Here is a 23,224-nt window from a genome sequence, read left to right as displayed (position 1 = left end):
CTCCGCGGCATGTGGGATCTTCCCGGACCGGGGCACGAACCCGTGTCCCCTGCATCGGCAGGCGGACTCTCAACCACTGCGCCACCAGGGAAGCCCTGGGAGTGGGTTTTGATGCATGAGCAGGAGTTTGCCGAGTAGAAGGGTTTCTGGATCGGAGTTGGAATGTGGAGGGAAAGCGGATTCCTTGTGTCAGGTTGAGGAAAAGTAGGCTCATGGGGGCTTATATATTTCTTCATTAAGCGGCCCCGACTCCACGGTGTCCAGCTTGTATCCAGGGCGAGAGGGTTCTGGGCCCGGGGAACAGCCCATGCAAGGGCCGGGTGACGTGCCACTTTAATGTTGATTGATAGGATTGGGGACTGGGGAGGATTTGGGCTTCCCTTGTTAGCAGACACACAACACTCCACCCTGAGACCCTGAGCGGCCGGGTGCCCCCTCGGAGCCCCGCCCTGACGCCTCCCTTCTACCGCAGCGCCTCACCAAGCACACCAAGTTCGTGCGGGACATGATCCGGGAGGTGTGCGGCTTTGCCCCTTACGAGCGGCGGGCCATGGAGCTGCTCAAGGTCTCGAAGGACAAGCGGGCCCTCAAGTTCATCAAGAAAAGGGTAGGTAGGATCCCTGTGTTAGGGCCGGAGTGGGACTTGGGGCTCAGGCTCACGGCCCTCCTTGCCCGGCAGGTGGGGACACACATCCGTGCCAAGAGGAAGAGAGAGGAGCTGAGCAATGTCCTGGCCGCCATGAGGAAGGCGGCAGCCAAGAAGGACTGAGCCCTTCCCCTCTGTGCACAATAAAACTTTTCCAGAAACTTGGGGTTTCTGTGCTGCCAGTGGGAAGGGGCGGGGGGCATCTGCTGGGGCACACGTGTCCCTGGGCACCTTGGTGACAGGCAGGGTGGTGAGCACAGAAAGAAGCCATAGCCAACCAAGCAGTACTGGAAACGGCTTTTAATCATAATTAAATAGTCAGTCAGTGTTGATTGATTAAGCCACGATTGAGGTCGGGCTCCAGGCCTCTCCCGAGCTTCCTGTGGCTCAGCTGCCTGGAGCCTCTCCCCTGAGCGCAGTTCCAGCCCCGGCGGGCCCAGCTGTGCCTGCAGTGCCCAGAGCCGGCGTCACCGCTCCACGGCCAGGGCCTCAGCCTGCTCCTCAGGGAAGGCGATGTTGAAGATCTCGCGGTAGTGCTCCACGAAGTGCACCTCCAGGCCCTCGGTGATGAAGGCCGCCAGGTCGTAGAAATCCTTCTTGTTCTCGGTTGGCAGGATGATGCACGTCACTCCGGCGCGCTTGGCCTGGGATGGGGGCGGGGCCGGCGGGTCAGTGGGAGGGAGGAGAGGGCTGGGCCTGGTGCCGGGTTCCCGGTGCCCGCCCTTCCTCGCCCAGTTGAGGAAATTGAGGCCCAAGGTAACATCACCAGCCTCTGCTCCAGTAGCTTGGCAGCAGGAACCCAGGCCTCTTCTGGTGTGCTGTCACCCCAGAGGCTCTCCCCACCCCCAAAGGTATCTGGAAATACAGGAATTATGAGGTCTATGGTTTCTGGGGTTAATCACAGCACCCGCTGCTTTACATGCAGAGGTCTGGCACCTAAAAATGCACAGGAGCTGAAGACTGCCATGCGCCCTGTCCCACCCGGGGCCTCTGAGCTGCTGTCCCTCAGCCTGACTCTGCCCCTTGGTGGACAAGGGTCCCCATGTGTTGCTCTAGGGACAGCACGCAGTGACTCACTGAACCTCCCGCTTTGCAAGAGAGGAAAGCAAGGTGCAGAGAGCCTCCCACACACCTTGCCTGGGTGTCCCTATCACGGGAGCCCCTCCCTGAGTGCTCTGTGGGCACCTGGGACTACGGTCCCTTTGAGGTAGGGAGAGGCCTGGGGGCTCAGGTGAGAGGCACTGGGGCGCTGCCAGGAGCTCGGGGGGCCCCCAACACTGAGGGGAAGCACAGCCGCGCCGCTCCCCCCCCCCCCCACCACCATCCACCACAGTCAAACCTACAGCACACCCAGTGAGACGCTGGGCTCTGGGCCCTCTGTCCACCTGCAGTGCCCAAGCCTTCCAGCCTCTCCTGCACCCACAGGTCTCAGTGCTAGGCCAGGTGGGTGCCGAGGAAGCAGGAGACCCTACTCTTATCCCTGAGGAGCTGAGATGAGGGCTGAAAAGGCTGAGAACCACTGTGGAGGGAGGGGCAGCTAGGCAGTCAGCTCAACAGGGGTGCCAGGCCAGGCAGGTCCAGGTCCCATGCCAGTTGGGCCTCACTTTCCCCTTCTGTAAAGTGGGTCTGTCACTCTAATCGCCTGGGGGAGTTAGCCCTGACGCATGATGGCTGTGCGCTATCCCGTGCCCAAGTCGCTGGCGGGACACTCACCGCAATGGTCTTCTCCTTGATGCCTCCCACAGGCAGGACCTTGCCCGTGAGGGAGACCTCGCCCGTCATGGCCAGGTTCTGCCGTACCGGCCGGCCCAGAGCCAGGGAGAGCAGGGCCGTGACAATGGTGCAGCCAGCGCTTGGGCCGTCCTTGGGGGTGGCACCCTGCGGGGAGACAGGCTGGTGGGCAGGTGGCTGCCAGGTGGGGGGGCGTGGGGTGTGGGCACGGGTCCAGCCTCACCTCAGGCACGTGCAGGTGGATGTGTGAGGTCACCAGGTACTCGTTGGTGGGGTCGTACCGCATCAGGAAGGCCCTGGCGAAGGTGTAGGCGATGCGGGCACTCTCCTTCATCACCTCCCCCAGCTGGCCTGTAACCTCCAGGCTCCCGTCCTTGTCCCCCTTGCTGTCACGCGGCCGCCTCAGGGACGTCTCAACAAATAGCGTGGAGCCTCCTGGGGAACCGAGGGCAGAGCCCACGAGCCCGGGGTGCTTCAGACTCCTGGACGGCCGCTCCCGCCACGCCCTCACCCTCGTCCCCAGCGAGGGGACGCCCCTCACCATCCCTTCCCTGGCCCATCCCAGCCTAGAGCTTTCTCATCCCTCACACCTCAGGGCCCGCACTGTCCCCGCAGCCACCTCCTCGCGCAGCAGATCCATCTGCGGGGACCGGGTTACACGAAAACCTGAAGACAGTCTCCGTGCTGGGCCCCCGCGCATGTACCTGCCCGCGGCGCAGAGCCTGCCGGTGCCAAGCTCGCGTCCTCCCGTGCAGTTCCTCTCGGTACAGCCCAAATCAGCAGATGCCGAGTGGCTCAGAGCCTGCCTCCTCTGTGCCCCGTCCCCAGGACCGCACCCAACCCTGCCTGCTACACAGACCCCGAGCCGCTCCCCCTCTGCTCCTGTAGCTCCCAGACCCAGCGTCCCCAGTGCGGGTGGGCTGAGCCACGTCGCCTGGACAGGAAGCCCCTCGGACCCTTCTCCCCAGAGCTGCCTGGCCCTCCTCCCCTACTGGGTGGTGGCCCCCCAGGCGACAGGGTCTCGTGCTGTGAAGGGCTGTCCTTCAGGAAAACCTGAAAACCACGAGCCCAAAGAAAGCTCACGGGGCACTGCTGCCGCCTCGCGGTCCCATCGTCCCTGATAAGCCCTGGTCCCCTGGCCTCACTGCACCCCGCCCACCAGTGGAGAGGGCGTTCAGAGCAGCCCGCGGTGAGAGCACCCACCTCTACCGGGGGACACACGACCACAGGGACGTGCAGAGCCCCCGGCGCTGCCTGCTCTAGCGCAGGCCACTCACCCATGGCGGTCCAGGCCAGGCCCATGGCCACGCCGGGAGGCGTCACGTCGTACATGCGCTCCACCGTGAACACCGGCTTCCCCGCGAAGTCCTGCAGGTTCTCCGGCGTCACCTCCACGAACTCAGCCTCGCCGCTGACGATCTTGTAGGCGGACTTTCGTAACACCTGTGTGGACGCAGCGGGCTGGGGGGGCGGCCGGGCCACAGAACCAGCCCCCCCACCCCCAACTCTCCTCCACCTGCCTTTAATTTTTTACAGTTGTGCTAAAGTACACGTGACCTAAAACCGTCTTAACCATTTTTAAGTGTACAGCTCGGTGGCAGGAAGTGCATTTGCGCTGGTGTCCAACCATCCCCTCTAGAACTTTCTTACCTTCCCAAACTGAAACTCTGTCCTGATTAAACACTGCCTCCCCAGCCCCACCACCTACGTCCTGTCTGTGGCTGCGACTCCTCTAGGGACCTGGCGTGAGTGCACTCGGCGCGCGTCCCTCCGCGGCGGGCAGGCCGGCTCACCTTCTCCACCTGCTTCTGCAGGTTGCGGACACCGCTCTCCCGGCAGTACTGCTTGATGAGGAGGGTCAGCACGTCCGATGACAGCGTGGCCTTGCTCTCGTCCAGGCCACACTGGGCGCGAGCCTGAGGCACCAGATACTGCTGCCAGGGAGGAGGAGCGCTGCCATCAGGACCCCCAGGGCCTCTCCCGTGGCCCCTGCCCACCCTTCCAAAGACCCCTGGCCGGGTAAACCAGGTCACCGAGGTCGACCCTGGGCCTGCCCCACGGAGCCTCTGTCCCCGGCGGGTAGCTGGGGGCCATTCAGCAGAGGGTGTGAGGGGAGGCTGCTCCCGGAGACCACACCTAAGCCGAGACCTGAAGGGAGGAGAGCCAGCAAGGCCAGGAGGGGGTGGCAGAGTGTCCAGGGAGAGAGCCCAGCAGGTGCCAGGATCCTGAACGGTGGGCCAAGGACCTGCAGACGCCCAGCCTGCCGCCTCCATGTGCTCCCAAGGCTCATCTTAGCTGCCTCTTCCTCCAGGAAGGCCTCCTTGAACCCCTGGACTTCCTCCTCATACAGAGACCGGTTATGTGACTGCTGCACAGAGCAGGTGGGGATGGGGAGCAGGTCAGAGGCTCCAGGGTCACTCGGGGCCCAGCACCACTCCTGCCGCACAGCAGTCGGAGTCTGAGCAGTCCTGAGCACTGACTGTGGGGCAGAAGCGTCCCAAAGGCCTCGTGTTCCTCCTGCTGTCCCTTCAGGGGCTTGAAGGAACCCCTCCACCCACACCCCCAAGCCTGCCCCTCCTCTGCCTGGTCGAGTGTCCAGGCTGCTGGGGGACAGGGGAAGTGACAGGGAGTCCCAGTACCCCCGCGACCGCCGCAGCCAAGAGCTCCTCTTCTTCGCCTCCCACCGCTCAGGGGATGCAAAGACTGCAAGCCTGCACCTGTCGCAGGGCTGCGAAGGGCTCAAGGGGAAAAGATGCGCTAAAGCCCTCTCTGGAAAGAAAACACCGCATCAGGAATTCGAGCCCTCTGGTAAGGAAATCCGGCTCTCCCCTGACTGCAGGCTAGTAAAGCACCGCACACACCAGGGCACCAGGAAAAGGGAAGGATCCCACCAGCCCAGGAAGAGCTTTCCTACAAAGAGAAGTGCAGACAGAGGCCCGCATCCCGGGGACCCTGGGCCCAGGAAAGCCCAGGTCGGCAGTCCCATAACCCGGGGAAGCACGGCTGGTGGGTAGACGGACAGCAGCCTCACTCTCGCGCCCACAGCCGTTACTGACCCAGCACGACACTGGCCAAGGTGCGTGACCACGAGGCGGCGGGGCACTCAAGGGGTAACTTACTGTCAGAGCTGAACCCACGACCCCAAGACAGTGCTGGGCCCTGAAGGCCACGGTGGGGTTGTTTTACCTTCAGCACTGTGCTCACGGAGTGTCTCCTTGCTCTTGTTCTATGGCCTGTGATTATAGCAAGAAATACATATTGGGCCTTTGGCCCCAATTCCCTGCACAAGCGATTCTAAGACGCTTGGAATTTCCTGAGTGACAGGGACAAGAAGAGCATCCTTTCTTATTCACAAGAAGCCCCTTTCAAGAAGTGATCATTAGCACAGCTGGATGGGGGCTGGTGGCCAGAGGAACCAACCAAGGGACTGGAGAGATAGAACTTTCAGCCCCACCCTCAGCCCCCAGGGAGGGGAGCTAATCACCAGTGACCAATGATGCAATCAATCATCCAGTCAACCAAGCCTAGTAATGAGCCCTTCCCCACACCTTGCCCCTGGAGTCTCTGTTTTGGCTGTTCCCTAGTTGTATCCTTTATAATAAACTGGTAACAGTAAGTAAAAACCCTTGTCTTCCTGAGTTCTATAGGCTGTTCCAGCAAATTATCAAACCGAGGAGGGGGCTGTGGGAACCCCCGATTTATACCCCGTCAGTCTAAAGTAAGAGCGGCCAGGGACTTGGGGGCTGGCATCCAAAGTGGGGGCAGTGCTCTGGTCTGAGTCCTGAACCTGGGGTCTGATGCTGTTTCCGGGTGGGTAGTGTCAGAACTGCACTGAATCCTAAGACCCTCGGCTGACAACTGGTTGGGGTGGGGAGCCCCCCGAACCCCCACCTTGGTGTCGTCCGTGTCTTGTAATCACACCACACAGGCAGATCCCGTCCACATCCGCCCGCCGCCTCCTGGCTCGGGAGCCCCAGAGCAGGATCTGCGGGTTGCACCCCTAGCTCCGGTTAAGGGCCTGGCCCCTAGCGGGCACGCGGATATTTCCTGAGCCCAAGTGGCCGCGGGGCGCCCCTCCCCAGGGCCGGGCCAGCGGGGCCGCCTTACCTCTGCGATGGCGAGCTTCTCCTGGGCCACGTAGCCCGACACGTTGATCATCTCCATCCGGTCCCGCAGCGGCTCTGGGATGGTCTCGGTGATGTTGGCCGTGCAGATGAACAGCACCTGGGGGCGGCGGCAGTGAGGGGCGGCGGGCCGGGGTGTCCGGGCCCCCCCGCTGGCCCAGCCCCCGGTGGGGCACGCACCTTGGACAAGTCCACGGGCACGTCCAGGTAGTGGTCCAGGAAGTTTGCGTTCTGCTCGGGGTCCAGCAGCTCGAGCAGCGCCGACGACGGGTCCCCCTGGTAGCCCCGGCCAATCTTGTCCACCTGAAGGGGCAGCAGGGGGCAGTGGGTGTTAGCCCCTTGTCCCCCCCACCCCCGGTGCCCGCTCGCCAGACACCCCAGCGGGAGACCAGACCACTGGGGGTTGGGGCTAGGGAAGCCCGGAGCAGGATGGCTGGCCTGACCGTGTGGCCAGGGCGGGAGGGGGCCGGGGTCATAAGACAGCCGGCTGCAACAAGGCCACCCACAGTGACTCAGGCACCATGGAAACCGCAGGGGGCCACAGTTTCACCTTGAACACAGACTCCGTCTGGTCAGGGCCGCCTGGAGCTGTGGGCCAGGAAGGCCCAAGGGGCCACGTCCAACCTCAGGGAAGGGTATGAGCCCAGCCAGAGCCCAGCCCCCAGGCCCCACACACCTCGTCTATCAGAACCAGGGGGTTCTCCGTCTTGGTCTTCTTCAGGCACTGGATGATCTTGCCTGGCATGGCACCCACGTACGTCCGCCTGCGCAAGAGGGCACAGCGGGGCGGTCGGTACCCCAGCGCCTGGGCTAGCCACACTGGCGCCCAAGGCCCAGCTCCCCTGGAGCTGCGGGATCACCACATGCCTTCCAAGGCCGCCCAGAGGAGACACAGGGAGACGCACATAGTGTGGCCCCGGCGGACGATAAATGCTTCCGCACTGTGCAGGTGGGCAGAGCACTGGGCCATCCTGACGGCGTAACGGTCCCAAGTCCTGGGGCTGTCAACGTGCTCCCCCAGCTCAGGCTCAGGGCAGGGGACAGATTCACAGCCAAGTCTCACTCAGACTCTTCCCGCTAGCCAGCACCTCCTATCCAGACGGCAAAACCCAGCTGGCATTGCCCGATCCAACAGAAGGAGAGGGGCGGGGAGCAGCCAGGGCCTGTGGCGGGAACACCCCCCACACCTGGGTCCTTGGGCCTCGGGGTCACCAGGCCCAGGGCCCGGCCCCAGCCGGCACGTCCTTTCAGGAGTGTTTCCTGAGAGCATACTTGTCTGCCCAGTTCGGCTGCAGGTGCCTGCCTGGCGTTCTTAGGAAACCAGACATGAGTCCAGTGCTGTGAGCTAAGGCCCACCGAGGCAGACAGACCACAAAGCAGGCAGAGAAGAAAATCACAAGGTACGAAAGACTTTGTACCTGCGACAAAGAAGAAAAGCAGGCATGGGGTATCTGGAACGCCACTTTTGAGGGTGAGGCAGTATTTTAAGGAAGAGATAAGGAACAGCTTAGGGAAAGGCTACAAGCAGAGGAGGCGAGAGGGGGCCACATGGGTGTCTGGGGGAGGGGCATTCCAGGTGGAGGGCACAACCCGTGCAAAGGCCCTGGGACAGCACCGTGCCTGGTGTGTTGGAGGAACAGTGAGGAGGCCCGTGTGTCTGGAGCAGAGTGAGCGAGGGGGAGAGAGGGAGGAGGGGAGGGCAGGGAGGGGACTTGGGCTTTTACCCCCAGGGAGGTAGGAGCCCTGGAGGGCTGTGGGCAGAGGAGGGTTTGGCTGTCACCAGTATAACGGCAGTCAATTCCCTGTCCCTAGACCAACATCGGCACAGAATGCCCACCTGCTCACACCCTGCTGGGTGCCCTTTCCCCGATGACTAACCCCCAGCGTCACAGATCTCTTGTGCTTCTTTAGAAACTCAAGCACATGGTGCTTGTCTGCAGCTCCCTGTCCTTCCTGAACCAGGGCCTGGCTCTGCCTCTGCCTCCCTCTCTGCCCCCAACCCCTCCACCTCCATCCTGCTGCACCTCTCAGCTCAGACCGCAGCTCCCAGGCACGCCTGCACCATTCCAGCCTGCAGGCCTCCCAGGGACCCCGCTCCCAAGGCTGTGCCGGCCTCGTCCCCTCCTGACCCCAACCCGGGCCCCACCATGCTCCGGCTCCCCTCTCCAAAGCCCTGGAGCTCACGCTGGGCTCCGGGATGAGGAGGTCTCGAGACTGGCCACCGTCCAGGGGACTCGAGAGAGCCAGGAGTGGAGGGAGGCTGCAGCCGACTGGGGTGCTTGCACCCTGCCCAGCGGGTGGCCCGGCTCTGGAGCGTTGCTGCCAGGAGGGCCTGTGAACCCTGGTGCCCAGAACTGCCCGTGCTTTTAGAAAAGCCAGAAAAGTAACTTTTAAACACAGATTTAAACCTTCTTTGGACACTGCAGAATGGAAATGCACGGCCGACTCGGAACAGACACTCATGTACCTACTGCACTTGTGTCTCACCGAGGCTTTTCAAAAAACCACCCTCTGCGGAGGCCAGCGTGGCAGGAAGCCCCAGAACACAACACCCTTAATGTCCCACAAAAGGACACCACGCACAGGCCGGGTGGCTGTCAGAGCCTGCGCACAGCGGATGCCAGCCCTGCTCTGGGCCTGACAAGGAAGGCAAGAACCAAGACAGGTGCGGAGGCCTCACCAGGGAGACCGTCTCGCCTCCCACTCTAGTCCCCAGTCCCCGGGCCTGCGGCCGGTGTCGCCGGGGTGTGGGGTGCTGAGCTGGTGGGATGGAAGCTGGAACCAGGGGGCCGTCTTGACAGCCTGGCCGAGAGGCCTTTCCAGTGATCGAGAGGCCGAGATTTTGATCCAATTTGATCCGAGGTTTTTAAGCACCTAGACTGAGCCAGGCCTGAGGTCAGATGGACACGCTGACTTTACAGTTACCTATTCCAGCGTGAGTGGAGTTTGCTGCCCGCCACCATCATGCTACAGAGTAAGAACAGACCCAGGAGAAGGAAGGCTGATAGGAGGCGGGGTGAGCCCTGAGGGGGAAGGGCCGGGCCAACCTGTGCCCCTTGATCTCGGCCACGTCCGTCATGCCCCCGACGCTGAAACGGAAGTATTCTCGGTTCAGGGCCCGGGCGATGGAGCGGGCGATGCTGGTCTTGCCCACACCTGGGGGACCGTAGAAGCAGAGGATCTTGCCCTGGGTCGATGCCCGGAGCTGGCTGACGGCAATGAATTCCTGCGGGCAGAGGCAGGAGGACCCCGTGAGACAGCACTGCCCTTTCCACAGGGCCAGGGCCCCCGCCGGGCCTCAGCCTCCCCACCGTCCAGGCATCTGAGGCTGTGAGAAGGGACAGGGCCTGACCCAGAGGGGCCGAGCTGACTGGACTGTCATTTGACACAGGAGGGACAGCCTGTGGCACCAACAGGACGAGCAGGCGGCAAGGGGACGCGGGTGATGGACTCTGGGTGACCCTGATGCCAGGCCCAGCCGACAGCTCCCCACCTGGATCACAGCGTCCTCTCTCCCAGCCGGCCCACCCGCTCTCAGACAGACGCCTCTGGCCCTCGTTTCCTCCTATCGCGAGCACAATTTGTATCCCCCTGGGGAATCCGTGAGCCCCCCCCACCCCCGGAGCGGGCAGGCAGGCCTGGGTGGCCCCTAACACCTGCGAGCCACTCCAACCCCGGTCCCTCCGGCTGGGCCCTTCCATCCCTCACCCTCCTCGGCCCCTGCTGACCCCACACCAGCCTTGGCCCAGCCAAGCCTCCCCCAGACCCCCAGATTCTCCAGGGAGCTCCCCTGGGTTTCCCCCACCGCACAGGGGGAGTCCCGGCTCCCGGGCCCCAAGGCCCCCGCCACCCTCACAGATTCAGACACGACAGCCGCTGCCTCTCAGAGCTCAGCCGGGTGCCCCGCACACGAGCGGGGAGGTGGGCACGGCCCCAGGGAGGGCGGGCGGCCGAGCCTCACCAAGATGCGCTTCTTGACATCCTCCATCCCATAGTGGTCCTCCTCCAGCACCGCCCGGGCCCGGGACAGGTCCAGGTTCTCGTCGCTGTACTTGCCCCACGGGATGGACGTCAGCCAGTCCAGGTAGTTGCGGGTGACGCTGCCACAGGACAGACAAGAGCCGGTGAGCGGGCCCAGTGAGCCGCCCGAACCCCGCTCCGTACATCCACAGTGCTGGGACCCATGCGCCCGACGTGAGCACTACACCAAGTGTCAGCTGGGGCCCGAACTGCCCTGACAAGCCGGCCCAGCCTGGCCTGCCCCACTCCCGGCACGGTGCAGACACGCCTCGCCTACTGCGCTGGGTGGACACCGCGTGTTTTACACCTTGAAGGTTTGCGGTAACCGTGCCTTGTCAGGTGATGGTCGTTTTAGCAATAAAGTACTTTTTAATAAAGGCATATACGTTGTCTTTTTTTTATACATAACGCAACTGCACACTTAACAGACTACGGTAGAGCGTAAACATAACTTTTACACGAATAGGGAAACCAAGAAAATTCACGTGACTCGCTTTTTTGCTATGAACCGAACCGGCGGTGTCCCCGAGGTCTGCCTGCATGGGTGCAGTTCCTGGCATGAGGGCTACATTTGCTTCCCAGACCAGACTCTGCGAGCATGGGGCTAGCTCAGGGTCCCACAGCACTGGAGGGGCCAGCGGGTAGGATCGGGAAGGGACAACCTGATGAGGGCAAGTGGGGAAACTGAGGCCTGGAGCGTGACCCCAGGCCGAGGGCTGTGCACCCAGGGACAGAGGCGCCCCTCACAAAGGGACTGATGAGGAGGCAGGGTGATCAGGGTCAGAGGAGGAGGCGAGGTGGACGACAGAAGCAGAGGCTGGAGTGACGTGCTCGGAAGCTGGAGGAAGGGCCGGGAGCCATGGGAACATTTCCGAGAACCTGAAAAGGCTGGAGACAGTTTCTCCACAGCCTCCAGAAGGAGCCCGTCCTGCCCACCACACCAGACGTGAGGGCCTCTGCCTCCAGACCGTGACATGAGTCTGTGACGTTCTAAGGGACTAAGCGTGTGGTCACCCTGACATCGGTGTGGGACGCGCACTCCCTGCCCCAGGGAGAGGAGCTGAGGGCATCTCTGGTGGGGAGGCCTGCGGTGTCCGGGGGAACCAGCGTCTCCCAGGGTCCTCGTGCAAAGAGACCAGCCTTCCCCAGACACCCTGAGCCAGAGAGGGGCCTGGCCCAGCAGCCCGGGAGGGTCCGGTGCTACAGGCCCGCTCAGATCCTCCCTCTGAGGAGCTGTCCCATGAGCCGCCCCAGAGCAATACCCAGGCCTGGGCTGCGGGCAGAGCCAGAAGCATCCCACGGGGCCCCGACCCCTAGCCAGTGTGCACAGGACAACACCCGCCAGGCAAGGCCAGGGCCCCAGGAAGACGCTTGTTTCCTGGCTGACTCTCAAAGCCGCCAGAGGGAGGCCAGGGGAGGGGGTGGCCTTGAAGCAATGGCCCTGGGGACTCCTGGTCCTGACTGGTGGCACTGGCTTAGAGCCAGATGTCCCTGGCTTCAAATCCCTGTCCCCACCTGCCAGCCCAGAGGCAGGGGCACTGATGTAACTTCTCCAAGCCTCGACTCCTTCATCTGTGAAACAGGGGAGACAGAGACATGGCCCGCACAGGGGCGATACGAGAGGATGGACACCCACCGTGACCAGAACATGCATGAGAGGCCCACCCTCCTGGCTTTCGGGGGACCCCAGGCAGATGCCCAGCTTTCCCGAGGCTGGGGAAAGAGACGGGCCCCCTGGTGCTCACTTGAACTCGGAGGAGTGGTTGTCCAGCAGGCCCAGCTTGCTCAGCTCCTCGTCCACCACGTCCATGACATGCTTGGGGACCACGAGCTCCTTTAGCCGCTCGCGGAACTTCTCTTCGATGGCGTCCTTGTCGTCCTTCTCCAGGCCCAGCTCCTTCTTGATGATCTTCAGCTGCTCCTGCAGCAGGTATTTGCGGTGCGTCTGCTTGATCTTCTCCTCCACCTGCAGGGCCCAGGAGCCGCCGTCAGAGCAGATGGGACGCAGCCCAGGGTGGGCCTGCTGCTTCCTCAGGACATGGGAGAGAAACCCAGGGCACCCAGCCTCCGATTTCCCCCACGTTCCACCCTAAGTCCTCCTGGTCACAGGCCTCGCAGTAAGTAACACCGAATTCCAGGGGAGGAAGGGATCCGCCCTTCAATCCTGGTTACGACCAGGAAAAGCTGGGCCTGATGCCAATGTGTCCCCCACGTTAATCAAAGGGGTGCCACGCTCCCTCTAACAGCCAGAACAGCAGGACGCAGGCTCAGCGCCCTAGGTCAGCATTGGCACCCACCCAGTGACCTGCTGTCCTGTGCCCTTGCATGTGAGAGCTGCCTAGTGGCTTTTCCAATTAAAGATATGATACAAGAGATTTTCCTGGTGGCACAGTGGTTAAAAACTCTGCGCCCCCAATGCAGGGGGCCCGGGTTTGATCCCTGGTCAGGGAACTAGATCCCACATGCATGCCGCAACTAAGAGTTCGCATGCCACAACTAAGGAGCCAGTGAGCCAAGCTGCAACTAAGGAGCCCACCTGCCACAACTAAGGAGCCCACATGCCACAACTAAGGAGCCGGCGAGCCGCAACTAAGGAGGCCAAGAGCCACAACTAAGGAGCCTGCCTGCTGCAACTAAGGCCTGGAGCAACCAAATAAATAAATATTTTAAATAAATAAATAAATAAAATATGATACGAATTTTTTTCCTAACATAAAAACTAAGTGAGGGCTTCCCTGGTGGCACAGTGATTAAGAATCTGCCTGCCAATGCAGGAGACACGGGTTTGAGCCCTTGTCTGGGAAGATCCCACATGCCACGGAGCAACTAAGCCCGTGTGCCACAACTACTGAGCCTGCGCTCTAGAGCCCGCGAGACACAACTACTGAAGCCCGTGTTCTGCAACAAAAGAAGCCACCACAATGAGAAGCCCGTGCACCACCACGAAGAGTAGCCCCCGCTCGCCGCAACTAGAGAAAAGCCCACGTGCAGCAACGAAGATCCAACGCAGCCAAAAATAAATAAATAAATTCATTTTTTTAAAAAAACCTAAGTGCTATAACAGCCTCTATGGGAAAAGAACCTAAAAAAGAGTGGATATATGCATACATATAACTGATTCACTTTGATGTACAGCAAAAACTAACACAACATTGTAAATCAACTATACTCCAATAAAAATTTAAAAAAAAAACAACTAAGTGATAAAAGTGAGTTAAATCTGGAAAACGTTAAGTAACCGACAATCCAGGCAGTCCATGGGTTTGCCCAGTTGGGAAGGCGGGCCTCCAACGGCTGAGTCTGGGGAAACAGCTTTCGACCTCTCCCAGGCTGGCTCCCAATTTCTAGCATTTGCCCCCGAGCTCCCTCAATGGTCAAGAGGGTCCCAGGACCTCTCACTCTGCACTCAGCTGCTGGCACCAGTTTGCCATTTTCGCACAGGTTCCCAGCCCCGAAGGGGAGCACGGCCTTGCAGCAGAGACTCTCCTGGGCGCTGGGGCCCCGCCCCACCGCTCACCTCCCGGCCCAGGCGCTGCTGCAGCTTGCTCAGCTCAAACTCCTTCTTGAGGAGGGACAGGGCCTTGTACAGCCGCTTGGGAATCTGCCAAGAAAGGGAAGACGTGAGACGATGGCCATCTGTGTGGAGGGGCAGCGGGGAGGGAGTGCGAACCGGGGCAGGTGGACAGGCCACGCCTCCCCAAATCCGAGAGGGTCGCACGCTCTGCCCCAGCAAGCCCAGTGCTCCAGCCACACTCCACAGGTCTGCAGGCCGTGTGGACCACGACACCTGCAGAGGTGCTGCTCATAACGACGAGACTGGCGACAACCCAAACACACCACCCATTGAATGACGGGCACCACCCAGTGGGACACCACGCGGCCACTACCAAGAACGAGGGGCCGGACGTGGACAGAAGGACGCAGGCTAACGTGAACCCACCCCAACGCCGGAGCCCAGGACAGCAGCCAGGCGGGGAGGCCGCACTCACGTTGGTCTCCTCCAGGACGTCCTGCAGCTCGTGGGACTCGGCCCCAGTTAGTGCGGCGCCCATGTCGCTCAGGTAGATGGGGTTGTCCACCACCCTGTGGCCTGCCTGCATCATCTGCAGCACAGACTCTCTGGAAGGGACGGAGATGCTGCCACGGGGCACCGGGACCGCCATGGTCCTCACTGGGCCATAGCCCATCCTGGAGCAGGACTAACGCCCCAATGCCCGGACATAAGCCACCCTGGCAGCCATCCAGCAGCCCTCCTGAGACGCCCTCCCCCTACCTGGCTGATGACGAGAGAGCCGGGGCCGGGTAGGCTGCGCCCCCTCCAACCTGCCGCCCGCCCCGGGGCCTCCCTGCTGGGAGGGAAGCGGCTCCCCGCTCAGAGGCTAGGCGGTCCCCAAGCCCAGCCCGGATCTCAATGAGGACAAGCAGCCAGACAGGCCCAGCCTGGCCTCGTCAGGAGACAGGAGACCAACCTGTAGAGCGGGTTCAAGGCGATGATGTCCCGGATGGTCTTCACGATCTCCGCGGTCAGGGCCTGGCAAGCAGGGAGGCCACGTGGGTCACTGGGACCAGAGGGGGCTGTGGCCCTGGAGCCCCCCCCACCAGGCCCAGCCAAGGATGGCCCCAGAGGCCCAGGAGCGGAGCCCCAGTTCACAAGTCACAGGGACTCAGGACCCAAGAGCAAAAACTAAACCAACCCTGTCTCCGTGGACCACTCGGAACCTCGACCTTAGAACGAGCCATCTTGGGTGGGGAGAAGGGGCTTGAGGTCTGTCCCCACCCAGAACCTCACCCCAGCCGGCTCTGCTATGAATACCACGGGTATTGCTGTCCTTCTTGCCTTCGCTGCCGCCACAGAGGCCAGTGACACTCCCGGCAGGATCACTGGACACAGTTCATGGCATAAATCCTGCACCTCGTTTCCAGAGGCCACAGGTCCCGGCACCTGGCACTCTGCTCAGGGCACCGCGGGCACGAAGCAAGCAGCCACCACTGCTGGGCTTTTTCAGTGTGACCCACCTGTCTCTGGTTAATGGGTTTGTCCCTGATCTGCCTGGGATGACCTTTGTAGAAGGAACCAGAACAGGCCAGCTGGAGGGCCTGCACAGCATGCGCGTCAGGAGGGACAGGCGCGCTCCGAGCTCCCCACTCCCCTCCCCTCCCCCCAGACGAGAGCCTTCAAGGAAACACTAAGGCCGGGCTGCCCAGGACAGCAGCCACCAGGCGCTGCTCACATTTAAGTGAGTTGAAATGAGATACAATTAGACGTTCTGTTCCTCAGTCACAGCAGCCACAGGTCAAGTGCTCAACAGTCACAGGGGCAGAATGGTGCAGAGTCACAGAATGCATCCAGCACGTGGAAAGTTCTCCACGGCAGAGCTGCTCTGGAGGGCCCCATGGAGGCAACTGCCAGCCCCGGGCCCCTTCCAGCGCCCGCAGCAGACATCACCAATGGATTGTGGCACTCCTTCCCACCGAGCTCAGAACCCACCCCAGGCTCAGACCAAAGCTGTCAGCTATGCCAAGCTGGTGTTCCCCTTGGGGAGGCCAAGGACACCGGGTGCAGGCGCACCCGAGGAGCCTTCCACCTGCCTTGCCTTTCTTCTTCACCTCTCCCCGTTGGAGGCAGGTCACCCTGCCCATAACCTACATGAGAAGGATGGTGGAAGGACATTTCCCGACACCCTCTCGACAGCTGGCTCGCCACGCTATGGAGAAGAAGGCAGGCCAGCCTAGGCTTGGGGTCAAGGTGGCCAGAAGGCTCTTTCCTGTCTTGGAAGCACGGGTCACAGAATCAGCTGCATGTGCCCTGCCCACTCCCCCACCCCTGGGCCTGGGAGGAGGAGCCAGGACCCGGTTCCTTCACGGAAGCCAAGGCTCCAGCCACTTCCGACCTTCCCGACACCAGCTCCTCCCAGGACTCCTGGAGGAAGAGGGCGCTCTGCCCCCCATGCGCACTCACCTTCACCTCCTCCGTGACCTGGAAGTCCTCGTGGGTGACGTTCTCCACCTCCACCATGAGCACCTCACCAGCGGGGCTGGGTTCCGGCTCCACCACCACCTCCACCTGCCGCCTGGTGCCCCCGTCCTCCTCTGCGTCCTTCTTGCCCCGCTTCGGCTTCCTGCGCAGCTTCTGCTTGTTCTCGCCCTCGGGCTCCTCTGGCTCCACCTCCAGCTGTCTGTTGATGTGAACCCTGAAGACGGGGAAGAGGAGGTGAAGCCACCGAGGCTGGGGGGAAGGGGGGCGTCCTGCCGGCCACAACACTCTGCGATGCTGACGACACAGGCCTCGCTGGGCCCAGGCCCCTGCAGCCACCAGGGCTGGTAGGGAGAGGGGAGCTGCTGTCTCAGAACCCAAGACCAGCAGGCCCTCTGCCCCTGGACTCCAGCCAACCCATCCATTGTTTCCCACACCAACATCCGCTGTCCTCCAGGAACGAGGACGCCAGTGGCAGCCCGTGCTCTGGGGCCCATCAGGGACTCTGCCTGCCCCTCCCCTGGCCTCCAGCTCACCACACAGTGGCTCCTGCACAAGGTTCAGCTCCAGGTTCAAGGGCACCCCCACTGAGGTCCTCCCCAACCACTCCACATGAAGTCCAGCCCCACATGCGCACACACCCACCCCACCCCCCATCCATCGTCATTTTCACCCCAAAGCACCCACCACTGTCAGAATTTAGCTGGTGACCTGTTTTCCCCATGCGGGGGGCGGGCTCCCCAAGTTGGGCCCCTCGCCGGCTACTCCGCTCACACCCGAGGGTCTGGCAGACACCAGGCGCCTGGCGTTCAGTGACGTGTCGGCTCTTTTCTGCCACACAGGGTAACTAACAACAGTACCGCCCTTAGAGAGCAGGCCTGAGTGCTACCGGGGACGCGGACTCAGTGGCGGGCGGACACCAGCAAGATGCACAGAGAAAAGGAGGTCGGGACTTGGTGAACACCGAGGTGGCCTGGCCTCAGGACTCAGAGGACTCGTTCTCCAAGGGACCCTGTAGGTTAGCGGAGCAGTGAGTAGCCGCACTGTCTTTATTTATTTTGGTTATATCTTATTCTGTTATTTCTGAGCCATGAATCCTCCCAGGAGACAAAGGTCAGCCTCTTCCCTAAAACAGACTCTAATGCGAGCAGGTAAAGACAGGCACGGGGGCTCGGCGCAGAGGGGAAGCCACCAGGACAGTCCACGGAAGCGCTGCCGGCCCGGACTGTTTCCCCGGTGTGCTCTGGGGGAGCTGCCGGCTGACACAGGAAAAGCCTCCATGAGAGGAAAGGATGAAGGGCTCTCAAGTCAACAAACACCAACGGGCATCTTCAGTAAGAAGCTTTTCCAAACACTACGACCTTAACGGTTGGTGAGTCTGAAACGTCTCCCACATGTCTGTGATCGCAGGACACCTTTGACAAGCGTCTCATCTTGGGAGACCAATGTTCCTTGGAACACGTGAAAAGAAATGAACACATTCATTTCTTCCAGCTTCGACCCAGCTGATCACGTAGGTTTTTCTTAATTAGCCGTAACAATACAGCAGGCTAGACTGGGCTTGCAAATGCCATATGAAGCCCTTCGGCAGAGGAGGTAGACGCAGACTGGCTGAGTAAAAAACCGCAACCTGGACTTCTCTGGGGGTCCAGGGGTTAAGACTCCGTGCTGCCACTGCAGGGGGCACGGGTTCGATCCCTGGTCCGGGAACTAAGATCCCGCAAGCTGCATGGTGCAGCCAGGAAAAACAAAAAACAAAAAACCCAACCTGCCAAGCTGAATGGAGATGCAGATGCAGGCACCAGGGGGAAGGCACGCTGACACCCAGACATGAACCATGAGGCAACGTGCTATCTTCTGTTTCGTGGTGCTTTTTGGACTAACGGGCGTGAGAAATGGCCTCTCACTGACCACCCAGACCGCCGCTTAAGCAGAGCGGCTCTGAGAAGAGGCGGGGGGTCCACCTCCGCTTTGGCCTGGTCACTGCAGTGACCGAGAAGGGCAGGTCGGTGCTGAAACCTGGGGCGCCCCAGGCCACTCTTCCCGCCCCTCCCCGTGCACTCGGGCTCCCGCACCTTCTGTGTCCCATGACGATCATGCGCAGCTTGTCCCCAAGGTCCTGCATCTCGTGGATCTGGACAAACGTCCCCGTGTGGTAGATCTCGTCCAGGCTCTCGACCACGTCAGACTCGTTGCTGAGGGAGAAGGGACGCAAAGGAACATGGGCACAGGTGCTCTGGCTCTCTTGAAAAGAGAGAGAAGAGAAACACCCCTCCTGGCCGTGACCTCCTTGCTCCTACAGGTGCCCTGGGCCGCCCCTGAGGGTCACCGCATACAGGCAGGCGGGGCCAGATGGAATCTGGATTCCACTCCACACCTCCTCTTATGGAGCCCGCGTAGAACACACCTTCCGACTTGGAAGTGGAACTCATTCCGACCTGGAGTCGAGGTGACTGTGCCCGGAGCCCCCGCATCTGCCCGCCTAGCTCTGCTCTGAAGCAGCCTCACCCTGGCCTAACACCAGGGGTCCCCAAGGTTAGCTTCCCCCCCCCACCCCGACCACGAATGAAGCCCAGGGCCTGGGGCACAGTCTTCAGCCCAGACTGAAAAGGGACACTCAGCTCTCGGCCTCATCCCCCGGACGTTTGACTTGGTTTCTTTCAGGTCAGGAGCCAGAGGTCCAGGCTACTCTTACGGAGCAGGCTCTGCGGTGAGCTACAATCCAGGGCGGCTTCAACAAAGGAGTGAAGGAAAAATTACACTTACTTGTCATCTTTCTTTAGAAAGACGCCGGCATACGGCTGGGCGAGGCGGACTTTCCTTCTTAGCAGCTCAACCAACTTCTTATTTTTAACCTAGCATGACAATGACCCCAAGGTGAAACGCAGGGTAGGCTTTCTAGCTGACGCTTTGACAGCAGCTCTAGCGTTTTCTGTAATACTCTCTAGGGGTGTGCTAATCTGATCCAGGACTAACCAACACATCCAGGAACCTCTGAACCAAAAAAAAAAAAAAAAAAAAGGATGGGCAGTATTGAAGATCTGCATTCCTTAGTTTTTCCCTCTTCCTAAAGAAAACTAAAAGGAGACAAACGGCCAGTACCAAGAAATTGACTTCACATCCAATTTCAAGAGCTGTTTCTGTGGCGAAATGCCTTGGCTTGAAAATCTCAACTCTCTGCTTTTCTTCTCGGGAGGACAAAAGTAAATGTGCGTAATTCAAATGTGACACACCCCACAGGCTGGTAATTTCCTCCAATGTTCATGGAAAGTATATCCCAATCACATCTATATCCTATTCACTGATCACCGAAACCCGCCCCAACACAGCACATTCTCCTGTCATTCCACCGGCAGGTAGAGGGCTAATGAAGTTTCCTAGGAAACAGCTGATAGCGAGGAGCACAGGTGTCCTTAGGGCTCAAATGATTTCCTTCAAGCCTGTGTTAATTCCTAGACCAGACTCTAACTAAACTTAATGGCCCTCAAACTTTGGCACAAGTCAGAATTCCCTGGAGGGCTTCTTAAAACAGATGGTTGGGCCCCACCCCTGGAGTTTCTGATTTGGGAGGGCTGAAGCGGGCCTGAGACTCTGCACTTCAAGCAGGCTCCCAGGTGATGGCTGCTGGTCCAGGAACCCGGCTTTGAGAAGCAGCGTTTTAACTCACTCCATGACCAGACGGTATTGGAATTCCTGACACTCTAAATGCATTCTCCCCAGAACAAAGGTCCGTGACATCCGTCAGGAGGGTTACACGACCCACCCAAAATTAAGAGCCACTGGTCTATACTCAGAGGCCACTAATAAGGAGAGACGCCACTGGGGCAAGTTAGCCGCGTGCACTGTCATCTACCAAATCAAGAGTAATCAGAGCTTGGCTAACAGGTTCAGAAACACTTATTGGGTCCCCTGGGAGCTCCCACTTTCTCCTTGGCTAACAGCTGACCGTTGCATCTTAGCACCTGTCCCTCCCTCTGGTGGGACCCCTTTTTCGTTATTTATAAAGTAACAGCAACAGGAATACCACATGCGAGTTCCACACGCCAGTCTCACACTAACCGCAGCTCTCATGTAACCCTCCTGGCTAGCCCTAGGTGGGCACACAGTCTCTTGGAAGAATCCTGTCTCTACTTGGGCACTGGGGACAGGGGGCATCTGCCACTTTGAGGGGCTGAGGGGACCGTACCTGCTGAACATCCTGGCCCGAGGGGCCTGGGAGGGTAGAGAGGATGGCTGGGGTTGGGGGGGGTCAAGTATGGAGAAAAGACCCCCAGGGCTCGTTTCTGAGGTGTCAAAAGCGCACCACATGGGTAACAGCAGCCGCTTCTTACAAAGGCGTATCAAGCACCAGGCACGGTTCTGAAGGCTTTAGACATGACCTCATTTACCTCCCATCACAGCTCTAAGAAATGAGGTACTATTATTACGCCCATTTCACAGATGAGACAATGGAGGCCAGAGGAACAGCTTGCCCAAGGTTATGGAACTAGGGGTGGAGGGGCCAGGATATGAACCCACAGGGTCCGGCCCTGGGGCCTGCCAGTAACCACTACAGAACATCAGGGAAGGCCCTTGGAAGGGCAGCTCGGACACACACAGTCACAGTGAGGGAGAGGAGGTGCAGGGGGCTCCTTCTGCCCCCCCCCCTCCACTGGCTAAGTGCTGTCCCTCTGTACTGTCCTTTCCCTTTCCAAGGGAAGGTACTATTATTACGCCCATTTCACAGATGAGACAATGGAGGCCAGAGGAACAGCTTGCCCAAGGTTATGGAACTAGGGGTGGAGGGGCCAGGATATGAACCCACAGGGTCCGGCCCTGGGGCCTGCCAGTAACCACTACAGAACATCAGGGAAGGCCCTTGGAAGGGCAGCTCGGACACACACAGTCACAGTGAGGGAGAGGAGGTGCAGGGGGCTCCTTCTGCCCCCCCCCTCCACTGGCTAAGTGCTGTCCCTCTGTACTGTCCTTTCCCTTTCCAAGGGATCGCTGAGATTTATTCAGCAGAGACTGAAAAGTGAGGGCAGAGGCTGGAGGGTGAATGCAGAGCTGACTCATTGTATGACCTTGCTTAGACAGTTAAGAGATAACGCTTCTCCTCCACGGACTCATTTCCACATCATTAAAAAACTCAAGTTCTCTGCACTCCTGCTGCTTTCTCTCTATTACATCAGCCTGGTCCGTTTGCACCACCCCACACCCCATGGCTCTTAGTCTGAAAAGATCTTTACTGTCTCTTGCACCAGAACATAAGTTCCTTAGGCAGAGGGGCTGTGTCTGACTTGTTCCGCTGAATCCTCAGCCGGCTACACGGGAACAAGAACACCCTACTGAATAAATGAATGAATAAACCCCTGGGAACATCCTTATGCCATGTTCCTCCTAAGACTCCTGGACAATCCCTCGCTCTATCATCCCCTGTAGTACTTACAGCCTTCCAGTCCATAATTTACTTACTAGCCTTGCTTATTACCTCTCAAATCCCGCTGGAACCTAAGCTCCAAAGGCAGGAAAGTGTGTCCGTTTTGTTCAGGGCTGTATCCCTAACACTTAGAACCGTACCTAGCACATGACCTCAAGAAACATTTAAGGAAGGAATGAATCCAGATCCCAAAGGGCCTCTTAACCAGAAGGCAGACCGCCCTGGGGGAGACTGTCACAAAACATTTACCAAGAGCAGCAGAAAAGTAACCGAGTGGCAAGACTGTTCTGATCTTTCCCGGCACCGAATTTCTATGACTAGGACTGTTAAGTGGACAATCCTAAGCTCGTTGGATTCAACTCTCCTGAAGGGATCTGAAAGGGGGCGGAAACTGGCTCAAGTTCACTAGTTGTGAGAAAACTAGGACTCGAACTTTTCCAAGTTGTGAGGCATGAGGGTGTTGAGCGATCCCTTGGTCCAACCCGCAGCTTGCAGACGTGGGGGAAACGGAGGCCAAGGCGGGGGCTCTCATTACCTCGACAATCTTGATAAAGCGCGGGAACACTGGGTTGCGCGTAACGGCGATGAGCGGCAGGTGCGGGAACACTTCCGGGATCATCATGGGCGTCAGCGCCGTTATGACAGGGCCTTCCCCGCCGCCCGCGCTGCCCCCCACGCCCGAGGCCCCGTCCTCCGCGCCGCCCTCGGAGGCATCCTCGCCGCCCGAGAATGCGCCGCCACCGCTGCGGTTGTTAGCATCCCGAAATCCCCGCCAGTGGCCCGCGGCGGCGGGGCCTTGACCCTGCAGCGCCCAGGGAGGAGAGGCGTCGCAGGCCCGCCGGCCTCTGGGCAACCAAGCTCTGGCCGCAGTCGGGACCCGCCCCCCGGCGGCGGCCAGCAGCGGCCGCCGAAGCGCCCAACACCTCGCAGCTCCCCACAGCCGCACGTAGCCTGCACCCGCCGCCATAGCCCAGCCATCCTGGCGGCGCGCGGGACTTGCGTCATTTCCGCGGGCCCGGCTGGGGCGTACGTGACGGCCGGCGCGTGCCTGCGTGCCGACGGGAGGGGTGGCCGGAAACGGAGGCTGCAGGGGCGGGACTTGGAAGAGTGGAGGCGGGGCCTACACGAAGTAGACCCGGGAGCGTTCACGCTCCCTCGTCGCATCCACCTTTTCCGATAGGCCCCTTCGGATCGCGGGGAGGGCTGTGGGCACGCATGATGGCCCCTAGAAAGAGAGCAGCTGTGCCTGCAAGCGCAGCTTTGGGAACGTGTGGGCAGCCCGGTCCAAACACTTGGGCTTAGGAATGTGA

The 23,224-nt window shown here is 60.4% G+C and overlaps 2 protein-coding genes across 5 annotated transcripts in view; one reads left to right on the top strand and one right to left on the bottom strand.

Moving 5' to 3' along the window:
- Positions 1–807, top strand: part of RPL36 (ribosomal protein L36) — a 1,537-nt gene extending 730 nt beyond the window's left edge. For both annotated transcript variants that reach the window (XM_007109340.2, XM_028500178.2), the window contains exons 3-4: positions 473–607; positions 680–807. In XM_007109340.2, coding sequence (XP_007109402.1) covers positions 473–607; positions 680–769 — 225 coding nt within the window. In that variant the 3' untranslated portion in view covers positions 770–807. The remainder of the gene's footprint in view (positions 1–472; positions 608–679) is intronic.
- A 124-nt stretch (positions 808–931) lies between these two features.
- Positions 932–22,898, bottom strand: LONP1 (lon peptidase 1, mitochondrial). Of its 3 annotated transcripts, none has more exons than XM_007109337.3 (18): positions 22,450–22,898; positions 19,262–19,350; positions 18,571–18,690; positions 16,481–16,712; positions 14,991–15,052; positions 14,511–14,640; positions 14,039–14,122; positions 12,267–12,487; positions 10,463–10,601; positions 9,549–9,727; positions 7,178–7,265; positions 6,682–6,804; positions 6,485–6,601; positions 4,171–4,311; positions 3,655–3,820; positions 2,601–2,812; positions 2,360–2,524; positions 932–1,290 (listed from the first exon to the last, which is right to left on the bottom strand). In XM_007109337.3, exons 1-18 carry the CDS (start codon positions 22,879–22,881, stop codon positions 1,114–1,116), a joined length of 2,877 nt encoding a protein of 958 aa, XP_007109399.3. In that variant the 5' UTR covers positions 22,882–22,898; the 3' UTR covers positions 932–1,113. The 3 variants fall into 3 exon arrangements, with proteins under 3 accessions (XP_007109399.3, XP_054937203.1, XP_054937205.1); XM_055081228.1 differs by having other exon boundaries at positions 4,171–4,308; positions 22,450–22,884; XM_055081230.1 differs by having other exon boundaries at positions 1,150–1,501; positions 22,450–22,884.
- Positions 22,899–23,224: the final 326 nt, after the last annotated feature.

This window comes from Physeter macrocephalus, chromosome 2 (assembly GCF_002837175.3).
Source record: "Physeter macrocephalus isolate SW-GA chromosome 2, ASM283717v5, whole genome shotgun sequence".
NCBI lineage: Eukaryota > Metazoa > Chordata > Mammalia > Artiodactyla > Physeteridae > Physeter > Physeter macrocephalus.
Note: the sequence above shows the minus strand (reverse complement) of the source record. Positions and strands in the feature narration are given on the sequence as shown.